This window comes from Dreissena polymorpha, chromosome 7 (assembly GCF_020536995.1).
Source record: "Dreissena polymorpha isolate Duluth1 chromosome 7, UMN_Dpol_1.0, whole genome shotgun sequence".
In the NCBI taxonomy this organism is placed as follows: Eukaryota; Metazoa; Mollusca; class Bivalvia; order Myida; family Dreissenidae; genus Dreissena; species Dreissena polymorpha.
In genome coordinates, this window is record NC_068361.1 from 49,820,186 (window position 1) to 49,845,315 (window position 25,130).

At 36.7% G+C, this 25,130-nt stretch overlaps 1 protein-coding gene across 9 annotated transcripts in view; it reads right to left on the reverse strand.

Annotated features, from left to right (window-relative positions):
- Positions 1-2,304: 2,304 nt before the first annotated feature.
- LOC127837144 (piwi-like protein 1) overlaps positions 2,305-25,130 on the reverse strand; it is a 61,482-nt gene continuing 38,656 nt past the window's right edge. For 8 of the 9 annotated variants that reach the window (XR_008029133.1, XR_008029134.1, XR_008029137.1 and 5 more), the window contains 10 exons: positions 13,765-13,879; positions 12,629-12,816; positions 11,424-11,575; positions 10,968-11,092; positions 9,924-10,098; positions 9,196-9,352; positions 7,985-8,110; positions 7,463-7,610; positions 4,948-6,976; positions 2,305-4,781 (listed from right to left, as the gene is read on the reverse strand). Coding sequence is in view for 1 of the 9 variants with exons in the window: in XM_052363994.1 (XP_052219954.1) it covers positions 6,860-6,976; positions 7,463-7,610; positions 7,985-8,110; positions 9,196-9,352; positions 9,924-10,098; positions 10,968-11,092; positions 11,424-11,575; positions 12,629-12,816; positions 13,765-13,879 (1,303 nt within the window). In the remaining 8 variants the exon portion in view is untranslated. Of the gene's footprint in view, positions 6,977-7,462; positions 7,611-7,984; positions 8,111-9,195; positions 9,353-9,923; positions 10,099-10,967; positions 11,093-11,423; positions 11,576-12,628; positions 12,817-13,764; positions 13,880-25,130 lie in introns of all 9 variants that reach the window. The other variant, XM_052363994.1, reaches the window with a different exon arrangement.

Here is a 25,130-nt window from a genome sequence, read left to right on the forward strand (position 1 = left end):
ATGAACGAAACAGCATATTTCGTCGTGTTTATTTCAACTGTAGGATGATAAACACGTTGGCGTCATTAAATTCAACATCAAGCTGCAAACAATTTTTTAGTTCTCATACGTATGATTTGAAAGGCTTTATTAAAACTGACTCAATATGATTAAATCTATACATATTTCCTTAAATTATGCAATTTATAACGAAGCATATTACCATGACATCAATGACCTCAAATCGACTATAAAAAAATCTACACACACATAACATTTCCTTATACCCTGTCCAATTACATTTTACAGTTCTTTTAAATCGTAAGTCAGAAAATCAACGTATAGTATAAGTCATTGAATACCTACGGACTATCTCTGTCCCACCAGTATGCCAATCACTGTCTTCCACGGTTCTTGAATACCTACGGACTGCCTCTGTCCCACAAGTATGACACTCACAGTCTTCCACGGTTCTTGAATACCTACGGACTGCCTCTGTCCCACCAGTATGACAATCATAGTCTCCCACGGTTCTTGAACACCTACAGACTGTCTCATTACGCCTCAGCTTAAGGCTTTGGACAAAATATAATAAAGTAAATTTTAGGTTTAAAATAATGTAATAAAGCAACAGTGCATGTCGTCAGTGCATTTTCTATGTAACTATGTAATAGGAATTGGTCTCTTAAAATATTAATACAGATGCGCCCACGTTGCTTAATACCATTAGGGGTCGTATAAATAAATCAATCTGGTACAAGTTCAACCTTGCGGTCAGATATCCCCATGCTGCCTCATCGGCATTGGTCCAAGTAGAGATTTCTCCGACTGAGTTTGTCACTTATCGACCTCTGCGTACATGAACCAATGTTTACCGTGGTTAAATATGCATGTATATTGTTTTGTTTCAAGTGGTATATAATCTTCCACGTATGGCAAGTAGCCCATTGCTCAACAGTCAAATGCACACAACACACACATACACGCAACAAACACATCCAGAAATTTATATAAAACTCGATCCAAGCACCGAGAATCTAAAACGATTTTATTGAGACCAAGACCACTAACAACCCACCGAGCGTCTTATAATGCTACGTGGACATTTTTGTCATCAAACAGTGCATCATGCTTGCATGTTTTTTTATAAATATTATTATTTTATACTGCATGTATATTGAATAAAAACCCTCCTCGGGCTAGCCATTAAGACCTCCTTGAGTATTGTGGAAGTTAAGAGGGTTTTAAAACTCGAGTACATCCTTCAGGATAAACCCAGACTTGTCCAGACTGCCCAATTGCAGAGGTGGATTGTTGGCGTGTCTCACGGAACATTCGACCATTAAGACGCTGATAACAACGTTGTTCTTGGTTCTTAGCACTATGATATGAACGTTAACGACGTATAACATGCGAGACCTCCAGACCTTGTCAGCACCGCAGCTAAGGAGAGCGGCGAATTTCTTAAGGTGTACTTCATCTCAGTTGCGGGATAAGTTCCTTGGCAGGACAATAATTATGATATAAATAGGAACGCAAGCATAGTTTACGAAGAAAATGTCGTTCGTTTAAAAATTGTGTAAACGGAGTTTAGTGGCAAATTTATGAACATGCCATTATAAAAGAAACACGCAACTTGAGTTCTGTTGTTTCGCATGAGAATATATTTACCGGTTCTTACACTTCAAACAACTAAAATGATTACACACTGATCAATGTGATTTGTTTAAAAAGTAACATATTTGTTTGTACAATAATTCAACTTAAACACCTCAAGAAATAGAACACGCCGAAAAAGTTCATAAGACATGTACATGTACCAGTATGAGTTCAAATCGTTTGAGCACTTTCGAACATAGCTGGTTTGAGCATCTATAGAAATTTTTGTAAATAAGCTTACGGTTGTTGTTTCAAGGCTACTAGCGTCGTCTTACAAAACGAGATTTTTTTTTCATACGCAAGAGTCAGGAGCTACGATGAGATTCGCTAACCCTTCAATGCACTCACAATTATACAATTAGTCGAATGATACGTTCTTAGAAAAGCAGCAATAAATCGATCGATAAATGGACTTGTTACCTTTGCAAATTTAAAAAAGGATTCGGTTGTGCTATAGAAGATCCATCACTGCAAAGTATAGAAATTTCAGTCGTGTAGAATTGATATGTGTTTTACTGGCAATTATTAACTACTAGTTGGAACAAATTAATTTAGGTTCGTTTGAATACACCGCCTGTCTTGATACATTTCAATTGTGGTTTGAATTTAGCTGTATCATTTTAATAACTCGAAAGATCGGTAGTACTACGTATACAAAAACAAACAAACAAATAAAATCTTTTATGACACAAGTATTGTACTCTTCTTTAACAAAGAAATACATGCTGTTGAACTATAAACACATAATTTACACAAGATAATATATTATTGCTCTATCGAGCAACTAAACACTAATAGCATTATACTGTTCTAAAAAACGCATTTTATACATACGAGCATTTAAAACTTAATGTATAAGTTCAATTTATATAAAATATCAAAAATTAAACTATTAACACATTATTTACACATGTTAAAATATTATTGCTATAAGGCAATAATTAAGCATTTAAAACTTCATGTATAAGTTAAATATATATAAAATATCGAAAATAAGAAAAGACACAAAATTGAAACAACAAAAATTATGTCAATTTATCACTCATTTTAACAAGAGGGCCTGAAAAGCCCAAAGTTGCTCACCTGAGATAACAAGATTATATTATTGGGACAAATCTACTGACCAAGTTTCATTAAGATCGGAAAATAAATGTGGCCTCTAGAGTGTTAACAAGGTTATACTATAGCCATATAAGGAAAAATGCCCCGCCCCCTGCCAGCCATGTTTTTCAACAAACCGGCATCATTTTTTAACTCGTCCAAGAGATTGTTGGGATGAATCTTCTGACCAAGTTTCATGAAGATCGGACAGTAATTGTGGCCTCTAGAATGTTAACAAGATTTTACTATAGCCATATAAGAAAAAATGCCCCGCCCCTTGGAAGCCATTTTTTTCAAGCAACATAATTATTTTCTAACTCATCCAAGATATCATTGAGACCAATCTTCTGACCAAATTTCATGAAGATTGGACAATAAATGTGGCCTATAGAGTGTTAAGAAGGTTTTACTATAGCAATATATATATAGCCATAAAAGGAAAAATGCCCCGCCCCAGGTGGCAATGTTTTTAAAGCAACCATAACCATTTTCGAACCCATCCAAGATATCGTTGGGAAAAAGCTTCTGACCAAGTTTCATGATGATCGGAAAATAAATGTGACCTCTAGAGCGTTAACAAGGTTTTACTATAGCCATATAAGGAAAATAGCTCAGCCCACGTGGTGGCCATGTTTTTCAACCAACGGGCATCATTTTTTAACTCGTCCAAGATATTATTGGGATGAATCTTCTGACTGAGTTTCATGAAGATCAGACTATAAAAGTGGCCTCTAGAGTGTTAACAAGATTTTACTATAGCCTTATATAGCCATATAAGGAAAAATGCCCCGCCCCTTGGCGGCCATGTTTTTCAAGCAAACGTAACCATTTTCGAACACATCCAAGATATCATTAAGACAAATCTTCTGACCATATTTCATCACGATTGGACAATAAATGTGGCATCTAGAGTGTTAACAAGGTTTTACTATAGCCATATAAGGAAAAATGCCCCGCCTCCTGGTGGCATTGTTTTTAAACCAACCGGCATCATTTTCAAACTCGTCCATGATATTATTTGGATGAATCTTCTGACCAAGATTCATGAAGATAGGACAATAAATGTGGCTTCTAAAGTCTTAACAAGATTTTACTAAAGCCGTATATAGCCATATAAGGAAAAATGCCCCGCCCCTTGGCAGCCATGTTTTTCAAGCAAAGGTTACCATTTTTGAACTCATCCAAGATATCATTGGGACAAATCTTCAGAGCAAGTTTCGTGAAGATCTGAAAATAAATGTGGCCTCTAAGAGTGTTAACAAGGTTTTACAATAGCCATATAAGGAAAAATGCCCCGCCCCCTAGCGGCAATGTTTTTCAACCAACCGGCATAATTTTCGAACTCGTCCAAGATATTATTGGGATGAATCTTCTGACCAAGTTTCATGAAGATCCGACAATAAATGTGGCCTCTAGAGTGTTAACAAGATTTTACTATAGCCATATAAGGAAAAATGTCCTGCTCCTTGGCAGCCATGTTTTTCAAGCAAACGTAACCATTTTCAAACTCATCCAAGATATCATTGAGACCAATCTTCTGACCAAATTTCATGAAGATTGGACAATAAATGTGGCCTCTTGAGAGTTTAACAAGGCAAATGTTGACGCCGCACAACGCACGCCGCACAACAGACAAAAGGCGATCACAAAACCTCACCATGAGCACGTTGTGCTCAGGTGAGCTAAAAATAATTACAATATATACAATACACCAAATATTATTACAAATATATATATTAATATAATCAAAAAAAGAAAATATATATATATGTGATAAAACACTATTCCATGCTTAGCGTGTTGCTAAATGTTTTCTGGATTTAGTCGAGTTTATCCTTCGTAACGATGGCGTCTACATTAAGGAAACTTTGTTCTGAAGAGGCACCCATACTTTCTCCGGAATAATTCTGTTCTTGAAGATTGGCGTCATGTTCCAGTTTCTGGATGGTCTCATCCCTGCGCGCAAGCTTAGACTGGAGATCGGAGACTTGGAACTTGCTAGACAACTGACCGTCTTGGATATGGTCCTGCAGCTGAACAACCTCAGCAACGGCAGCAACTCCCTTCTTCTTGAGATCTACAACGTCTGGTTTCTCTCTTGGATATGGTCCTGCAGCTGAACAACCTCAGCAACGGCAGCAACTCCCTTCTTCTTGAGATCTACAACGTCTGGTTTCTCTCTTGGATATGGTCCTGCAGCTGAACAACCTCAGCAACGTCAGCAACTCCCTTCTTCTTGAGATCTACAACGTCTGGTTTCTCTTCCTGGATGGTCTCATCCCCGGGCGGGGCCTCAGACTTGAGCTCAGAGTGTTGGTCCTCGACTGACGACTGACCATATTGGATAAGGTTTTGTTGCTGATCAACCTGTGGCTGTTTGTGCATGTCAATTAATGTTTCCAGGAATAATAATGCCTTCATTGTTTCCAAAATATGATGCAATTTCTTGCCCGCAGCCACAAGTGCTTTGTCTAGGATTTGTTGAACCATATCTTTGAATTCCTTAATATCTGGATGAGTCTTCAAAGCTGTTTCCATTATGTTCTTCAACATTTTTATTTCAACTTTTGTGAAGTCTGGTTCTTAAATCTTCTCTTTTATATATTTGGAATATAATTATTTGCTCCATTTCCTGACGGTCTGCAATCATATCCCCGATGAAGAGTCTGAAGAACATTATCAGTACTCCGGCTATGTCATCAGCTGTTTCGTCTTGAAATTCTGGATCTCAAAGGGTCACTCGCCGTCAGTCTGCGGGCTTGGCCGGAGTCTATAAATTTGACAGTCATGTCGTTCTTCAACATGAAGTTTCCATCGTGAATCAGTATGTACCCATCTTTGGTTGTGCAACACACGTATTCCCTCTAGAGCCTTCTTGAGGAAGCACAGTGAAAATAATTTCACTTGTTTCGAATACCTGGTTTTTTTCTTAACTTCTTCTTTAACTGCTTTTAAAATACTGTCCATAGTCTTGGCTGGCTCAAGAACCTCCATATGTAATAGAATGTTCTTTTCCCTTTCTTCATATCATATACAGTTTTGGCACATTCCCAGAATCATTAAGATGGAACCAGCAACGAACCTCGTCCGGCGAAAAGGAACATGATGAGTCAGAACATAAGTCCACTGATTTCATCGCATGTTGAACTTTTTCATCTAAGATAAGAAAAATGATTCCCGAGCTGCCTTCGCCCACAGTTGCATTCTTTCCCTCTCCATCCTTCTGATGCACATCTCTTGATATTGCCCATGCTCCCATGTCACTTTGCTTTTATCTAGAACAACGACAGTGGGTGGCTTGTTTTCCTTCGGATATTCAATCGAAGCACACCATGCTTTAATATTCACTTCCAATTCTGTTTCCGTTTGTGTGACACACACACCATTAGTGTTACCAGGGTCTTTTTACTCATTCCTGCTGTCTTTTTGGAACTTCCCCTCATCATCCATTTTCAGCTCAGATAATATATTAATGAAAATGATATAAATATTATAATGAATATGAACATAACACAAATTTTAAAAGTTTCCACACAAAAACATAATTGTCTAAATTATGTGCTCATGACTTTATATGTTATATACAGAAATGTATTGCTTGTTGTAATACGGCACTTTCCGAGATCAATATTAATAAATTTACGCTAGCAATTTTTCAAACACAAATGCATCTAATGTGCACCAAATCCTAGCTTTTTGTTTATACTCCCATTTGTTTGTCCTAATATCACATTTGTTTTTCCTGAATATTTATTATCAAAGGACTTTCATATGCATAATTTATTTCAGCTGTGCAGCCCTGCAGACACATGAAATGTGGAATGTCCTCATCTACTGTCTGTATATATTTATACTAGCTCTATATAGAGTATTGTTTGCTTCATCAGCTACAAATGGTTCAGTCTGTAGTTGTTATTCTCAGGTTGTAAAATGCTATCAATAGCTTTGCCGAATATTAGCGGTATAATTCTATAAATATCAATAATCCAAGTGATAAGATGACCTTTCATGTTAGATTTGATCTGTTTATTAATTTTTGTCCTGGTCTCCCGGTTACACCATGACTCGTGTACCGAGCTGCTTGGCTCAGCACAATTTTAGTGTTCAAGTGTAAAGTACTCTACAGGAAGTACAGTTTGTCCGACAGCTCAATGGCTGGGTCCCTGTGAATGGACTGTCCCACTAAGAAGGCTAACTTGTGTGCGTACTGGCAGGGGGCCGGTACACGGATTGTACCCTGAAATATAACGTGCACACACATAACAAACTTGTGAAATATCTATGGTAGCTAGTTCCGAAAGCCATAATTCTGATTTGCAACATCTGATCTGTACCACATTACCAATAAAATAAGTTAAACGGTCTTAAATTAATAGTTACAAAATGAAACACTTTTCTGTCAGTTGATCTTTGTATATACAGGTTTGTATGATCAAAGTCATTTAGCTGTATGAATGCTGCATTACTTCATTAGTGGAAACAGAAGAGTAATCACTATCATTCATGCATAACAAGATATCATTGAGCTGAATCTTCTGACCATATATCATGAAGATCGGACAATAAATTTTGCCTCTAGAGTGTTAACAAGGCAAATGTTATGCAACACACGACGGACAAAAGGCAATCACAAAAGCTCACCATGAGCACATTTTGCTAAGGTGAGCTAAAACAATATATTAAAGAACATGCATCTTCATAACTAAAGTTGTGTTTAACTAACCGGCCAGTTGTAGTAGAGATGACACAACTTGTAGGTGAGTCGCTGCATGTGGTCAGGTTTGAGAACTGTGGTGTCATGGATGATGTTGTAGTGGGTCGGAGTGACAGTGCCCTGACGGACCGACTGGGACACCACAAAGAAGTCATACCTAAAAACAGGGAAGGAGTTTTGCACTTACGGAATCCCGTCAAAGAAATTGAGATTTTGGATAACCTAGCTGCATGTAATCACCCACTGGCCTAAGTAAAATAAATAGTTTGGTGTCAATGTTTTAATATTGTATTGTATGTATTTTCTTGTAATTAATAGGCAAAAGGTCCCTTACCTCTCATGAGCAACTAGTGGATAGTCACAAGAATTCCTATCTAAAAATCTTGTTTGAGATTCATTATTCCTATTTTCAAGAGAAAAGTGAATAAAAAAAATCAATAGAAAACACAGTTAACAAAACGATGCGATCTTAAAATCTCGGCGACATTAGGACATTTAGTCATAAACCTAATGAACAGGAAAACAACCCACCATTCAGGCTTGGTGACAGTGTTATCAATGACGGTGCCAGGCGGGGGATTACCCACACCTTGTCCAGCGCGGGCAAAGAACCGAGAGTTGATCCTCTTCTTCACTATTACCATTGCCACACGGGGCCTGAAAAAGTTTTTTGGTTGTTTATAAGTTACATATCATTCAAATTCAAGGGTTTATTCATGTATGTTTTCAAGAATTCATGGTCAAAACAATGTGCTGCAAAACATGTTATCTGTCTATGGCGTCGTTCTTTGTGGTTTGCATATCAGTATGTACTATCATGTTTTACTCAAGAATTTCAACATCTAGATCCAACACTTCAGTGCTATTTATAAACTTAAAGCAAAGTATGAAATTAACTGCCCCAGGAGTGACAATGTACTCGGATATACATGAAATTTAATAATGTTTTGATTAACAGAATGGTACGTCATCAGAGCATTAGACATAGAAACAATGGTAATGTACACACCACATCATTAGTCAACCATGAATAACAATACTCTATGTTCAACTGAGTGATGTCGCCAAATAAGCCATGTCAATTAATGGGAATGCCATGAAAAGATTTGATACATAAAATGAACTAAACAATACAGGTCTATTTAATTTTGACTCGTTTTCCAAATTGTATTTCAGCATAACACAAAACCGTCCTACGAACATGTTAGCAGAGCAAAATCCAAATCCCATGTAGTACATTAGAAAAAAGTGTGTAACCATATGCAAATACAAATAATTATGAAAAAAAATCCAAGACATGAAATGTAATCCAGATTCCAATTTCAGGCACAATAAAATGCCCTTATTGTTAAATGAAACATTGCAACCATGAAAGATATTCTGCATCTCGAAGTTTAACATCATTGAATCCGTGTCAAGAGTTTCTTTTAAATATACAGGTAATAATAAATAATGACAGACAATCACCCACTATCATGCCCCTTTCCTTCTCAAAATCAAAGTGGAAGTGGCCATTTGCAACCAGCTTAAAACCTGAACACTCTGGGAGTAACACGCAGTCTGTTCAAGATTTATTCTGGTTGTTGCTCATCAGAATTTTACAATTGGAACTGAAGCCTTTTATTGAATCGAGTAAGAAAGGTCTTAAATCAAATTTGATTTTCAGAGGGACAGCAAACACGCCAATGAGTTTATCTGAATGATAATGGATTGATATTCCAAGAAATTTATCCAAAACTAACGTGTAGTTGTGGCCGCCAACCGCCTTGAATGCCTCCAACATCTGTGGCAGCTCATGATCATAGACTGCGCTGAGTTGCCCATCTCCCACACCATCTCTGTACACGACAATGCGTTCGGGTAAGCATTTGTTCACTTCGTGATACTTTTCCAAAGCACCTATATTTTGAACACAATCCAAATTTAATAAAATTCCAATGGCCACACATTAAACAAAACTGTATATCATATACAATATTCATTATACCTTACAAAGAAAATCTAGTTCAGAGCAACACGACACTACAGCTGGCGGTGTGGTGTTTGGTTAGGTTTAGACGTAGGGCAATATCCTCGGATATAACAATGGCATTGTTTCATTCTATCAGACCAGCAGAAGCAAATTTGATGTTGGAAAAAAGAGTTTGTATCATATATCATTTACAAACTTCATATACCAAACAAAAAATATCTACATTAGACAAAGCATACTAGATCATAGATGGTACATTGTCCTATAAAAACTGCTTATACCTAACGAATAAAATCTAGTCCAGACCAAGTATAAATATCATAGATGGTACATTATACATATACAAACTTCTTATACCTGACAACGAAAATCTAGTTCAGACCCAGCTTACTGGATAATAGATGATACATTATCATTTACAAACTTCATAAACCTCATAAACCTAACGATAACAATCAAGTACAAATCAAGCATACTGGATTTTAGACGGTACATCACCTTTAAAGCACACCTTGAGACCGTCCTGTAGCTCCTGGAAGGTATGCTGGAACGTGCAGCGGGAGTAGTACCTGGTCAGGGCGGGGTTCATGGAGGCAATCACACCACCAACAGAGCGGCCCTTCTTGGCTGAGTCATGGTAGGTGTCGATCCCTACCACCATCATGTTCTTCAACTATTAATAACGATGAAATTGAGAAACGCTCTAGAAAAAATGGGGCTTATTATACGTGCGCAAGTCTTTGTCCCAGCTAAGCCTGTGCAGTTTGCACAGGCTAATCAGGAAGACACTAAATGTTTTAATTAAATTTGCGTTTAAATGAAGTTTCTTCTAACTTACCTGTTCGAACTACACATGCATTAAACCCCATTTTCCCACAGTGCGGCTCAATTGCGCACATATAAGATGACACAATTAGTTTCATTTATCTTAAGTAGATCTTCAAGTAATTATAAAAAGAAACTTGTGACTAAAGTGGAACTCATTTCATCATCATCGTAAATAAATAAATTGTAAATAATAAAGAAATACATAAGGGGCATATCATGATAACAACCAAATATATTGGTAGATGATAATCAAAATATAATTATTATAGCAGTATAAATTATTTTGAAGTTAATGCTAGTAAAATTAATCACATATATAACTTAACATTGCTTACAAGTAACTAAAACAAACATATGTAAAACAACAGAATAACATGTACTTTTTGGTCAATAAATGGAAGTTGCAATATCAATGAACAAACTATAATATAGTGTTGAAAAACCACAAATATTAAATAAACTGTTATAATGTACTTTGCATAACCATCATTTTGAATTTGACAAAACATTTTGCTGGATGACATAGGCCAAAATACATTTTTCTGCACATGCTCTTGACACCATTAACAAATAAATCAATTAAATAATTCGTTTACATATTCATTGATTGCATTATTATACTTTTTTTTGCATCCGTGTAGTTGCTAGAAATATTATGTTGACATTCGGCAAATGTGCCCTACCGGAATTTCCAAGGACCAGATTTCCCCTTACCGGAATTTCCAAGGACCAGATTTCCCCGCCCATCTTGCAGTTGAGCTGAATGGCGACCTTTGTGGCGACTGACATCATCATCTGTTTCTTGCTGAGTGTGCGAGACACGATCACCTGACTGGGCACTGCAGTGCAAAACAAGCTTTTACTACACAACAATGACATGTAACGAATGTCATTGAATGAATGAATGAATAAATGAACAAATGAACGAACGAATGACGAATGAATGTAACGAAACAGTTATATAAGTTTCAAAAGATTACGTTAATTGATCATCAGAGCATGAAACATTAAGTCATAAACGATATGAAAGTACATGTTCTATTTCTGAAAAAGAACAAAAAACCCCAATAAAAACCAACAAAATCAGTTTGTGAACGTCCCATGGTCTGGTTATCTCTGATTTACAACACCACCACACTTCATTTTCACTCTCAAACTGAATAGACTTACCTGGATGTTCAACACAACATAACTTCTTGATGGCGTCATATCGGTCCTTCTTGTTGGTCGGCACAATACACATGACCATCTGCGTTTGTGGGGTTAGATTCTGTCTAATGGCCGACAGGTAGGAATCATTGCGGTCATCACTCAACTCTACACTGTGGGACATATGAAAGTGATCTGTTTATAGTATGATATTGATAACATTATGAGAGCTTGAGCTAACACTGGGCGCAGTATGCAGCAACAATATCCATATACACACAGGGGCTGATAGAACCATGCGTGGAATTAATTTTGTGCTCAGAAAAATCCAAGAGTCTGAGCAGGATTCAAACCAATTTCTAGACCAGCATCCTACCATTAGACCACTGTCCCCATTAGACATACACAATGTATTACATCTTCTATTCAAACCTCATACCATGTACTCTCTATTTTAACATTATTTGAACTATTATAAAAAGTCCATCCTCTATGTTAACAGAATACACAAATAATGCAATATGTAGACATCATTCCAAGTCCTAGTCTATACGTCCATACTCTTTAAAACACATAAACATAATACAAAGTACATCCTCTTTGTAAACGATTCAACTGTTCAACTTTAACAGCATTGCATACAATGTAAACTCTGAAATTCTTATTCAAACGCATTGCCAAAAATTGAATGCCTTTTATAAAAAAAAAGCTTTTTAAAGTAAAAAATTTGATTTTTTTTACAGCATTACAACATGTAAATGGTATACGTTAGTCATTTGGCATTTTACTTAAGAAATCATAATACATTTTCCTTTTTACTAAATAAAAACATGATTATTAAAATATAAGTTGTGTTGGAGGTTTAGTTACAATTAGTTCACAAGACCTAGTAATGATATCATACTATATTTCACTTGTTTACTTAATTTAAAAAAATGCTTTATATTAACTTTTGTATTGTCAAAAAAGTTGTTTAGTTGAATATGTTATGGTACAATCAAGTAGTTTGAGAGACCTACAAATGACACACTGAAGGTTGCCATGGCGTAAAGATATCTTCTCCTAGCAACCAGAAGTTTACGGGTTTGATTGCACTGTGGAAGCGTTCTTCAGATAAAACCAAACACTACACCAAGTGCTGGTTCTCCAAAGGAAATGGACTTGAGTGAGTGTCAATAAACCTTAGGATGCAATAAATAAATAAGTTTACACAAAAAATGACATACGGTATTGGCCCAGCGATCATCATGCCCATCGGCGGTCCAACCCGCGACAGGGTCTGCACAAACTCTTGCGCCTGCTGCTCGTTGCGCCGGAAGTAGATGACGACCCAGTTCTGAAGGTTGACTGGCGTGATGAGACGTTTGCCTCGCATGTCTCTACTCCAATCAGCCTCTTCCTGTCTGTATTGCAACTAGAACACAAACAGGTGTTCATTAAATCAAAGCGGTGAAGGCACTGAATTTGTTTGCTGTTGTATAATCTTAGACGCAACTCAGTTTTAAAAATTATGTTATAGCTTTTTATATCGCAAGTTTGAAATGACCACAACCTATTCAAATTTATAAAGAGTGTGTCTTAAAACACAGGCTGAGATGTGTTTTTTTTCCAATCATTGATACAGGTAATCAGAGTGCACAGGCTAATCTTATTTGACATGCATTAAGCCCCGTTTTCCCTGAAAGCAGCCAATATGTACAGATTTCAATGATAAACACTAGACTAACCAACGTTGTTTTACAAGCTGTGAAATACACACTATGTACTGTACCAGTGAGAACAGGCAGATGCGGGTTTAAAGCAGACGCTTTAAGCATTCGGTTGTCTGCTATATTTTACTGGAGTTATCCACACAGGCAGTCACGGGTTACGGTTCCTAGCGTAGCTAAGGCATACTGATTTGTAAAATTCAGTCTGCATTATTTGTGAGCTAACGCGCACAAATAAAAAACAGCCCAGATATCTGTTTTGTCTAAGTCTAAGGTTTGTAATTTCGCCAAAAAACAATGAAGTGGAACAAAACTCGAACTTCATTTGTCATGCAGGTAGACTTACACACCAAAAATCAGAAAATATATCGGGAGCATAAAACGTATAGAAAGTTGAACACCTAGGGACTTGTTGACTTGCTGTCAGGCGTGGTGCAAAATCTGCCAGACGGACACAATGACAAATCAGACGGACACAATGACAAATAGATGGACATGAACAAGTCTACATGCCCCCCCCTCACCCCTACGAACATCGGGGCGTTAATCAGCGTTTTCACAGATCAAATCATTATAGTCACCATTGCATTTTCAGCCTATTCAGTAATTAGATGTTCAGTAAAGCATAACAAAAAGCATCTTCATATTCTTACCTGGCAATCTTGCTGGAATATTTTCTCTTGCGGCATTACACGAGCATTAATAGTCACTGGGGAGTCAGCAAAATGCAGATTCCAGCCTCCCATATACTCTCTAACTCCACCGTTCCTGTAAACACAAAATATACCCGTTATGCTGTTTGCTGCTCATCAGTATCTAAGGGATGGAAATGAAGCCTTTAAAACTTGAATTTGTTAAGAAAGGTCTTAAATTAAATTTAATATTCTAAGGGACAACAAATGTGTTACAAGAGGGCCAAGATGGCCCTAGTTCGCTCACCTGAGAAGAGTGTGTTCATTGAATTTTTATGTATTGGGCTGTTTGTAAAACATGCATGCCTGCATATGGGCTGTCAGTTGTAATGGCAGCCATTGTGTGAATATGAATATATAAGTCATTGTGACTTTGACTTTTGACCTTGGTTTCTTTAGTTGTCATCTGGACACCATTTTACAGTGTTGAGTCATTGTTATTAAGACGTTTGACCTAGTGACTTGAACATAATGTTGGTCATCTGCCAGTCATGATCAATGTTACTATGAAGATCATGAATCTAGGCGTAAGCATTGTCAGTAAATATCAAGAAACAATTTTATTGTTTTGAGTCACTTTGATGTTGATCTTTGATGTAGTGATTTCAAATTCAAAAGGGGTATTTTTGACGATGCTGGAACAGCAGCGTCCAAGGTTTGATAATCACCTAGAAAATTTTCACAATGGCCATCTATGTAAAAGACCGAGCCAGTCCGATTGAGATAACTCGATTTTTCAGTTACTTCCCTTGGGCATACGCCACTGCGTAGGATCCTAGCATTGATAACATTTTCCTAGCAGAGTTGTCGTTCGTGTTTCAACATTCAACAATGGCCGCCTTAATGAGAGATTCGATTAAAAACTTTCTTACTGCATACATTGGCTTGTTTCGCTATTTAGAAGCTGTCATTTAGGATATATGAATTATTTATTCACTAAATCTCCGCTTATGACAACAATAGTTGGAATTCAAAGGATATATACTCGATGTGAATGAAGGACTTTCTGGTATCTGGATCGTTACAGCTTGACACGGTAAAACTGGCATACTGATTACTGGTATTTTTAGTTATCAATATAAGTCACATTGTGCTTTATAAATTGTATTTGAGCATTTTGCGACTTATTGAATGACTATGATACCCGATATCAACATTTCATCGGGGATTTGCAGATCACCAAGCTGTCCTGAGATTCAACATTGATTTCAAACTTTTTACTGGTTAGTACTCTTTCTTAGTGTTAGTACTTTTTATCATTTTAAAGTTAAATGAACTGTGTCACAGTAAAAGAGACATTAACCCTTTCAGTGCGTGACCGAATTTTAAAGGCCTTTGCAAACAGTTTGGTTCCAGATGAGACACCACAGAACGTGGTGTCTCATCTGGATCCAAACTGTTTGCTATTCTGATAGTATTCTTTGAAAAAAAATGAAGAAAATGCTTATTTTACAAATTAAGCAGACAACATTTTAGCAGACGACAAATTTCCCAGCATGCAAAGGGTTAAGGCGATTGTGGCCATTTTGGATCTAGATCAGCCAGCAGTCGCTTGAAAGCTGTTTGCTTAAAAGCGTTTTTCTGACAATAACAAATAATTTAATTGGATACTGATTTGACTGCGCTTTTCCAGTGACCTGGCTCAAATAACAGAATTGTCATTAATCAAATTATTTATTTCTAACATTAATCAATTGTTTTTCTTGTCCCTCGGGATCAATGACTCCAGCACTTTCCTGTTGAGAATTGAATACTGCTAAAGGCGATGCTAGGGGGCGTGAGAGATGTTGCACCTTCCAGTATCGCTCGATTGTTCATTGTCGGCTCGGGTACTACGTACATGTACCCCGGGTACTCTTAAGTATACTTACATGTATCCCGGGTACGGTAAATATACTAAAATGTACCCGGGAAATTTAACCCTAAATCAGTCGTTGTCGACTATTTTTTGTAATAATTATATATACACATTTATGGCAATTTTCTGAAGAATGGCCTCTATATTATCGGAACACATACTCAAAAAGCATGTTGATGCAGTGTTTTTTGAAGAGAAGTGTGTTTAAGATAATCGGTTGCGCGTTTTACGACATCGGATTTTGGGCGTGAATACAACTCGGGTACAGTCTAATATGGACCGAGTACAATTACGTTTATTTACCGTACCTGGGGTACATGTAAGTATACTTAGAGTACCCAGGGTACATGTAAATATACTTAAGAGTACCCGGGGTACATGTAAGTAGTACCAGAGCCGACAATGACCAATCAAGCTCCATTATCCGTCATGAACCGACTCAAAAAACCGAGTAGGCAATATTTGACTTAATTTTTGGTTTGGTTGCTCTCGAGGGATCGAAAATTTCAGAATCTTCCTAAAAGCCCTACGGGTTTGATCCCCAGAAGCGACATTGAAAACTAGCATACTTTGTTATCTAAAAGGTTGCTAAACCTGATATACAATGATAATGTGAATTTTCTCTCACATGATGTTCATCAGTCATATTATATAAAAACTTACAGCAGTAGTAAACAACTGGACATAATTAATGAACGCATCTTTCATTTGTCTTTGACACTTTGATTTTGACATGGCCTAGATTTAAATATGTGACTGGACTTTACCAGCACTCTTGTAACAGAGCTAAAGTTTAAATGTACCATTGAAGATCGCCTAAATCCAGGTTTTGCTATTATAGACGTGTGGAAAGTTTTAAGGGTGTGACAAGTAAGCAAAAATTGGTCATTACCCAGAGGCCACAACTGTTCTATGACTGTATTAAAACAAGAAAAATCAGTGCCTGATTTAGATTTCCTTAGATAGTTCAAGAAAAACTAATTTCATAAGCCTGGTAACAGTTTAACGGTAATGCTACCAATGTGTCACACCAGGGCCTTGAATTTGAAATCTAGGACATGCATGGTAATTTCTTCATGAAATCAGGACACAAAATTGTATTTTAAGTCCTTAATTGACCTGGCTATAGTTCTCAGATTATTATAAGCTAAATCAGTATATTTATATCATTATTTATGCTTTGAGTATTGTAAACATATACACAATCATGCAGTTACATGATAGCAATAAATAATATCAAAGCTACCCATACTATAAAGGTCATTGACAAAGCCTATGGTCAAAATGTGAACACATTGAGTGTAATCGCCCTCTCGTGCCAGCAAAAACAACACGTTGACAGGTTGTCATTTTTGACAGTTCTACTTTCACTTTCATTTTGTGCTATCAAACTATTAACAATTATGTGGCTGAGAAAAATATCGCCATTGCTTTTTATGCTCCCGGTAGGGTGGCCTATATCAGTTGAACTGTCAGTCAGTCAGTCAGTGTGTCAGTCTGTCCGTCCGTCCGAAAACTTTAATGGCCATAACTTTTTTAATATTGAACATAGCAACTTGATATTTGGCATACATGTGCATCTCATGGAGCTGCACATTTTCAGTTGTGAAAGGTGAAGGTCATCCTTCAAGGTCAAATGTCAAATATAAAGCGTCTGTCTGTCTGTCCGAAAACTTTAACATTGGCCATAACTTTTTCAATATTGGCGTGCATGCGTATCTCATAGAGCTGCACATATTGATTGGTGAAAGGTTAAGGTCATCCTTCAAGGTCAAAGGTCAAATTTTGCAATATTGAAGATAGCAACTCCATATTCGGCATGCATGTGTATGTCATGGAGCTGCACATTTTGAGTGGTGAAAGGTCAAGGTCATCCTTCAAGGTCAAAGGTAAAATATATGGGTTCAAAGCTGCGCAGCAGGGGGCATTGTGTTTCACAAACACAGCTCTTGTTTAATATATTTTCTGCGCATTTCTTAAAAAAACTTACATCAATACACGATTTTCTTCGTTAATTCAATCATTCCTGACAGACTTGTGTACATATTTCGCTTACATTTTGACGAGCGTAGGTAGGACCGCATTACCGCTTCCGAAATGTGTATTCATACTATTGCCTTCGAGGAACTTATCTGATGTTTGACGGAAAGGGCCAAAAATGTGCGAGTGTGGGTCAAGTTCCCCACAGGTACTACTTTCCCGTTTCCCCAATTTTTTTTCCGTACCTAAAATTTTTCGTACCCAATTTTTTTTCTTACCCAATTTTCTTTTCGTACCCAATTTTTTTTTTCATCCCCAATTTTTTGTTCGTACTCAAAACTTTTTCGGTCCCAATTTTTTGGTTCCCAAATATTTTTTCGTACCCAAATTTGTTTTCATACCCAATTTTTTTTCGCAAAATTTTTGTACCAAATTTTTTTTTCGTACCAACATACACAATTGTGGTGATTGTGGTGATGTAGATAAACCTAACTTGATGCTTTTATATCCATCCTCTCAAAAGCATCGTCACACCAGTACTGTCAGTACTTTGATTATAATCATGATCAATGTACCTATGAAGTCTTTATCCTAGGTGAAAGTGTTTTTGAGTTATCATTTGAAAACCAATTTTTGTATTTTGAATCACTGTGACTGTCACCTTTGAACTAGTGACGAGAAGATCAATAGGGGTCATTGGTGAGTCATGATCAATGTAGCCAACAGTTAGCAATTTACATTCCGACCTAAATTTGGTACATGTAGCTGTATATTTTAGAACCCTTTATCAGCAGTAGCATATATCCATTGTTAATGTCTTCTTTAAACACAGCCTGTTGACCAGAGCTCACACACCAACAAATTACAGCAAAATGTTATTCCTGATCCCATACATTAACTTCATAAACAATCAATGTGTGTATCCTTCAGCATGACTCATTCCTTCCTCTCTCTCATAATCAATGTTAGGCACCAATGGGTTAATATCAAATTGAGTTGTGTGTGTTTGTTCTTGTGTACTTGTAGATTTTAGAGCACATATGAACTGTAGTGTCCTAGTCTAATAACAAAATAATAATTGTATAGTGTTTTCATAGTTGACATGTTAAGATTTTAAATTACAAAACAAACAAATGAATAACATTCCATCTAGCATCGTTTCAAGGTCAGCCCACTGTTAGTCTGTCTGGAAATTGTCAATTTAGTGCTTTGTGTTTAATTACCAAAACAAAAAAACACTTTAAACCACAAACATCTTAAAAAGATGCAATGATTATAATGCACACATGTCAGATGGATTACAAAGTTATAAGATGTTCAAAACATCTACATGATAAATTCCATTTTTGATTGATTTAATAAGAAAATTTGATCAACTTGACCATTATATTGTTTCATGATCATAGGCGTTAGCTTTCTTGAGTTATCATAAAAAAACAACATTTTACTGTGTCAAGTAACCGTTACCTTGACCTAGTGACCTGAAAGTCAATACGGGTCATCTGCAAGTCATGATCAATGTACCTATGAAGTTTCATGATCCTAGGCATAGGCCTTCTTGAGTTATCATCTGGAAACCATTTTTCTAAGTTGAAACACCGTGACCTTGACCTTTGACCTAGTGAACTCAAAATCAATAGGGGTCATCTGTGAGTCATGATCAATGTACCTATGAAGTTTCATGATCCTAGGCCTAAGCGTTCTTGACTTATCATTCGGAAACCATCTGGTGGACAGACATACAGACCGACATGAGCAAAACAATATACCCCCTCTTCTTCGAATGGGGGGCATAAAAATGTGTCTTCCATAGTGTTCGATCACAAGGTTTGATCAAAACCATTTTTTTACTCATCTCTTGTGTCAAACAAGAGTTCCGCGGTCAGAGATGACCGCATTGAAGCCGGATTTTTGATTTAAATGACAGGAAAGTACCTTTCGTGTTTTTGTCAATGCAATACTTAAATTACTGAAATATTGTTCAAAGGTCAAAATGAAATGTAAGTACTTTTCAAGGCATGAGCAAACCTTGTGTTATGTTTTGAATGCATGCAACCTTCATGTCCAGTTTGAAGACTGTAAGTCCAAGCATAAGAAAGTTATACCATGAAATAAGAATTTTAACATTTTTACATTCAAGGTCACGGTGACCTTGACCTTAAAATGACCAGTGGTCATCTACTAGTTCTGGCCAACCTTCATATCAAGTTTGAAGACTCTAGGTCTAAGCATACCAAAGTATTAACAACTTTAACATATTTACATCCAAGGTCACAGTGACCTCGACCTTCAAATGAATGACCTTGAAATGACCAGTGGTCATCTAAGTGTGCTTGCAAACCTTTACGTCAAGTTTGAGATTCTAGGTCCAAGCATACCAAAGTTACAACAATTTTAACATTTTAACATTTAAGTTCACAGTGACCTTGACCTTCAAATGAATGACATTGAAATGAATGACCTTGAAATGACCAGTGGTCATCTAAGTGTGCTTGCAAACCTTTACGTCAAGTTTGAGATTCTAGGTCCAAGCATACCAAAGTTATAACAATTTTAACATTTTAACATTGAAGGTCACAGTGACCTTGACCTTCAAATGAATGACATTGAAATGAGCAGTGGTGATCTTCTAGTACTGGCCAACCTTTATGTCAAGTTTGAAGACTCTAGGTACAAGCATACCAAAGTTATAACATGGAATAAGAACTTTAACATTTTTACCTACCAAAGTTATAAGAACTTTAACATTTTTACATTATAGGTCACAGTGACCTTGACCTTAGAATGAATGACCTTGAAATGACCAGTGGTCATCTAAGTGTGCTTGCAAACCTTCATGTCAAGTTTGAAGACTCTATGTCCAAGCATACCAAAGTTATAACACTTTTAACATTTTAACATTTAAGGTCACAGTGACCTTGACCTTCAAATGAATGACATTGAAATGACCAGTGGTCATCTTCTAGTACTGGCCAATCTTTATTTCAAGTTTGAAGACTCTAGGTACAAGCATACCAAAGTTATAACATGAAATAATAACTTTAACATTTTTACATTCAAGGTCACAGTGACCTTGACCTTCAAATGAATGACCTTGAAATGTCCAGTGGTTACTTACTAGTTCTGGCCAACCTTCATGTCAAGTTTCAAGACTCTAGGTCCAAGCATACCAAAGTTATAACAACTTTAACATTTTTACATTCAAGGTCACAGTGACCTTGACCTTCAAATGAATGACCTTGAAATGTCCAGTGGTTACTTACTAGTTCTGGCCAACCTTCATGTCAAGTTTCAAGACTCTAGGTCCAATGTTGTAATTTTAGTATATGATTTCAATTTAGACTGCTCTGTTTGATGCCATGTGGCATGGTGGGCATTTGTTACCAGAACAGGATACCAGTTGGTCATCAAAGACTGCATTAGGTGAAATGTCATCTTCTGTAAAAAGTCTTGTCAAATTCAGCAAAGTCTTCTGTTCATCGGAGAGAATGGCCAGACTCCAACAGCAGGATCTAGATATTGGCGTTGTTTTGAAGTGGCTTAAATCTGACAGCCGAAGACCTCCAAGAGATACCGTTTCTGGTTATTCACCTAGTGTTCGAAATTGATGGCTAAATGGGGACTTTAGGTTGTGCATTAATACTGCAAAATGTAAAAGACTATCAAAGAAAACTACACCAAATGTATGGGAAGGACCTTTTCAAATACAGTTTAAATCATGTGGACAGTGGTTTGAATATACTGTGTTTGTTGCACCAATTCGTGAAGACGGACTTATTGGTATGGATTTTCTATATGACTTTGATTATCAATTAAGTGGATTACGTTTGAATGGGAAGAGGTGTGCAACATTTGTTGAGAAAATACCTCTCAGGGCAGTTAGGGTCACATCACGAGCCAAGGTAAAAATTCCAGCCAATTCGGAGTGTATCATACCTGGACAGACAATAAATCTTTGATCAATTAATTCAACTCTTGGGATTCTATGCCCTTCGTCAAATAAACAGCCAACAAATGGGATATCATTAGGGCACACTTTAAGCTCCCCAAGGACAGTTAAAAGCCATCAAATACCAATTAGACGGCTGAATACTTCTTCCAGTAATGTTACGCTGGTTAAAGGTGCTACACTGGGATTTTTACAAGAATTTGACCCCAATGAATTGTTGAAAATGTTGACTTAAATTCAGAAATAGAATCTGTCAGCCGACAGGATCATTCTTCATGTGTGTGTCTCCACTGTAACAATAGAAAATGTAGTGTCACTGTGTGCGCTTTTATAGTTTTTAATTTAGTGTATATAATTCCAAACCAATGACTCTGGTATATATTTTGTGCTAATTTGTTGGATTAAATTAGTTTTTACGGAGTGTTTGAAAAGTTCCCTGGATTTAAAACCGTGTACACTTGGATTTATTCTTTTTCAGAATCAAACATTGCGCCATATTCTTATAGAATTGTTTATAATATAACCATATGTTCATTTAATAAGTAAGGCGCACAGGACAATTAAGCAGGACGACTGCTACTTATAATTGTATGAACTTAACAAAATTGTTGTGCCTAAATTATACATTCGTTAATGTTAATTTAAAGTAATAAGTGTAAGGCACTTAACGCGGATGCATTTTAGGACTTGTGTGATAGTGATATGTGTGATTGTGTGAATATGTGCAACTAAATATTAAGACTTTCAAGTTATAAGTTGGACAATAAAAGAAGATTTTGTAGATGTGCTTATTAAACAGAGTGTTTACTTTGCATATGACTAAGAATGTATATTCTTGCTTTCATATAATAAAACTGTTACGATGTTTTAGATATACTAGTAATGCATGATGTTGGAGATAAAGTTGTTGAAGAATAATATTTCTTTGAATGTGTTTCTTGTTAATTAAAAGGACAATACTTTTAATGATTCATTATATTGATGGATAGATCTGTGTAATTTTTATTGAGAAGTTATTTGCAATACAAGTCAATGTATATGGATGTTTAATGCCATGTCATGTAGTAATTTACAAGTAATATTCCTTGTTGTGGAGGTTTCTAATCATGTACAAGTAATTTAAAAGGGATGATTCTTATGATGTTATGTATTATCACAATGTATCATCATCTCATTGTAAAATTCCTTATTTGTAGAAGGTTTCTAATATAAGTATTAATAATACATATAGTTTATTTGTATCTGTAGATTTGTGATGTAATATTATATTCATATAAAGTGTTTTGATAACAGTTTCCGTTTAATATGTTGTGAGTGTGAGTCTGGCTATTTAGTCATGTATGCAACTATTTGGCTTAATTGAGGACAATTAAGAAGCTAAGGTGAGGGGAGTGTTGTAATTTTAGTATATGATTTCAATTTAGACTGCTCTGTTTGATGCCATGTGGCATGGTGGGCATTTGTTACCAGAACAGGATACCAGTTGGTCATCATTTTGTAATAAAGATTAGCAAATCTGGTCTGTTCTGGTGCTCGCAGAGTCTGCTTGTCAAATATGTCAACACTTGCAATAATAAATACCAATTAAATGCTAAGTTCTATCTGTGTCTGTCCACACATCCAAATATGGGAGGGTGGGCAGAATTGTATGAAAAGCCAGGTTGAGAGAGAGGCTGAGAGAGTTGAATGGACCGTTGAAATGTAAAGAGAGAAGGAGTATGAGAGACTTATTCATTGTGTATATATTTATTCTCGTAGTGTGTAAATAAAATGTAGAGTACATATACTGTGTGGTGAACTTATGAACTCCCCCCCTCAAAAATTGTAACACTGGTGGCAGCGTCGGGATAAGGACTTTAACACGCTTGTGAGGAAAGTGCTTATTATATAATTGTGTCAGGATTAAAGTGAGCTGTTGGACTTACGAAATCATCAGGGGACTGTTTCATTGAGGTTGGACATATGGGAATGTTACAATGTCTTATTTTGATTATTGGTGTTGTTTCAATGTTTGGAGTTTCGGTTATTGTTGCCCAAAAAGATTTATTTAGCACATGCTGGTTAGTGGAACCCGTGGAAAAGATTTATTTAGCTGCTAGCTGGTTAGTGGAACCTGTGGACATGTTTGGACTGGATTCTAATCGGAATGATCACAGAAAGTTTAGGGATCGATGGAAATGTCTTCAGTAGTGTGATTGTGACAACAATCCCCTCTGGTTGGAAGTGTTATTGCAGTATGATTTTCGGATACAACACCGAAGTGGCCGAAAACATGTTAATGTGGACAGCCTCAGTCGAATACCAAGTGAACCAGAAGTATGTGAGTGTTATGAAGGACATCTAACGCTAGAGGAGCCATCATGTAAGGGATGTGACACATGTTTGAGGAAACATAAGCACTAGTCAGATTTCTCTCAGTTTGATGACGCGGTACCTTTATTTGCAAAAAGGATTGTGCAAATCTCGGGGTCATCGAAAGCAAGAGTTTCCAGAGTAAAACTTCAGGAATCCGGATTCTGGGGTTGGATTTTCTTGCTGCTACAGCTTCAGGTGGTGAAGTTGTTGAACTGTGTACGTTTCATGTATTTTGGGTTACTCAGAATTAGGAAATATCGTCGCTACCGGATATTCCGACTGCGCTTCCGTGAACATTCTGAAAACTCTGATGCAGATTACAGTTCGAAGGCGGATGACAGAAATTATGAAATGCCGAATAAAGACGGAAAGACTGCATTAGGTGAAATGTCATCTTCTGTAAAAAGTCTTGTCAAATTCAGCAAAGTCTTCTGTTCATCGGAGAGAATGGCCAGACTCCAACAGCAGGATCTAGATATTGGCGTTGTTTTGAAGTGGCTTAAATCTGACAGCCGAAGACCTCCAAGAGATACCGTTTCTGGTTATTCACCTAGTGTTCGAAATTGATGGCTAAATGGGGACTTTAGGTTGTGCATTAATACTGCAAAATGTAAAAGACTATCAAAGAAAACTACACCAAATGTATGGGAAGGACCTTTTCAAATACAGTTTAAATCATGTGGACAGTGGTTTGAATATACTGTGTTTGTTGCACCAATTCGTGAAGACGGACTTATTGGTATGGATTTTCTATATGACTTTGATTATCAATTAAGTGGATTACGTTTGAATGGGAAGAGGTGTGCAACATTTGTTGAGAAAATACCTCTCAGGGCAGTTAGGGTCACATCACGAGCCAAGGTAAAAATTCCAGCCAATTCGGAGTGTATCATACCTGGACAGACAATAAATCTTTGATCAATTAATTCAACTCTTGGGATTCTATGCCCTTCGTCAAATAAACAGCCAACAAATGGGATATCATTAGGGCACACTTTAAGCTCCCCAAGGACAGTTAAAAGCCATCAAATACCAATTAGACGGCTGAATACTTCTTCCAGTAATGTTACGCTGGTTAAAGGTGCTACACTGGGATTTTTACAAGAATTTGACCCCAATGAATTGTTGAAAATGTTGACTTAAATTCAGAAATAGAATCTGTCAGCCGACAGGATCATTCTTCAT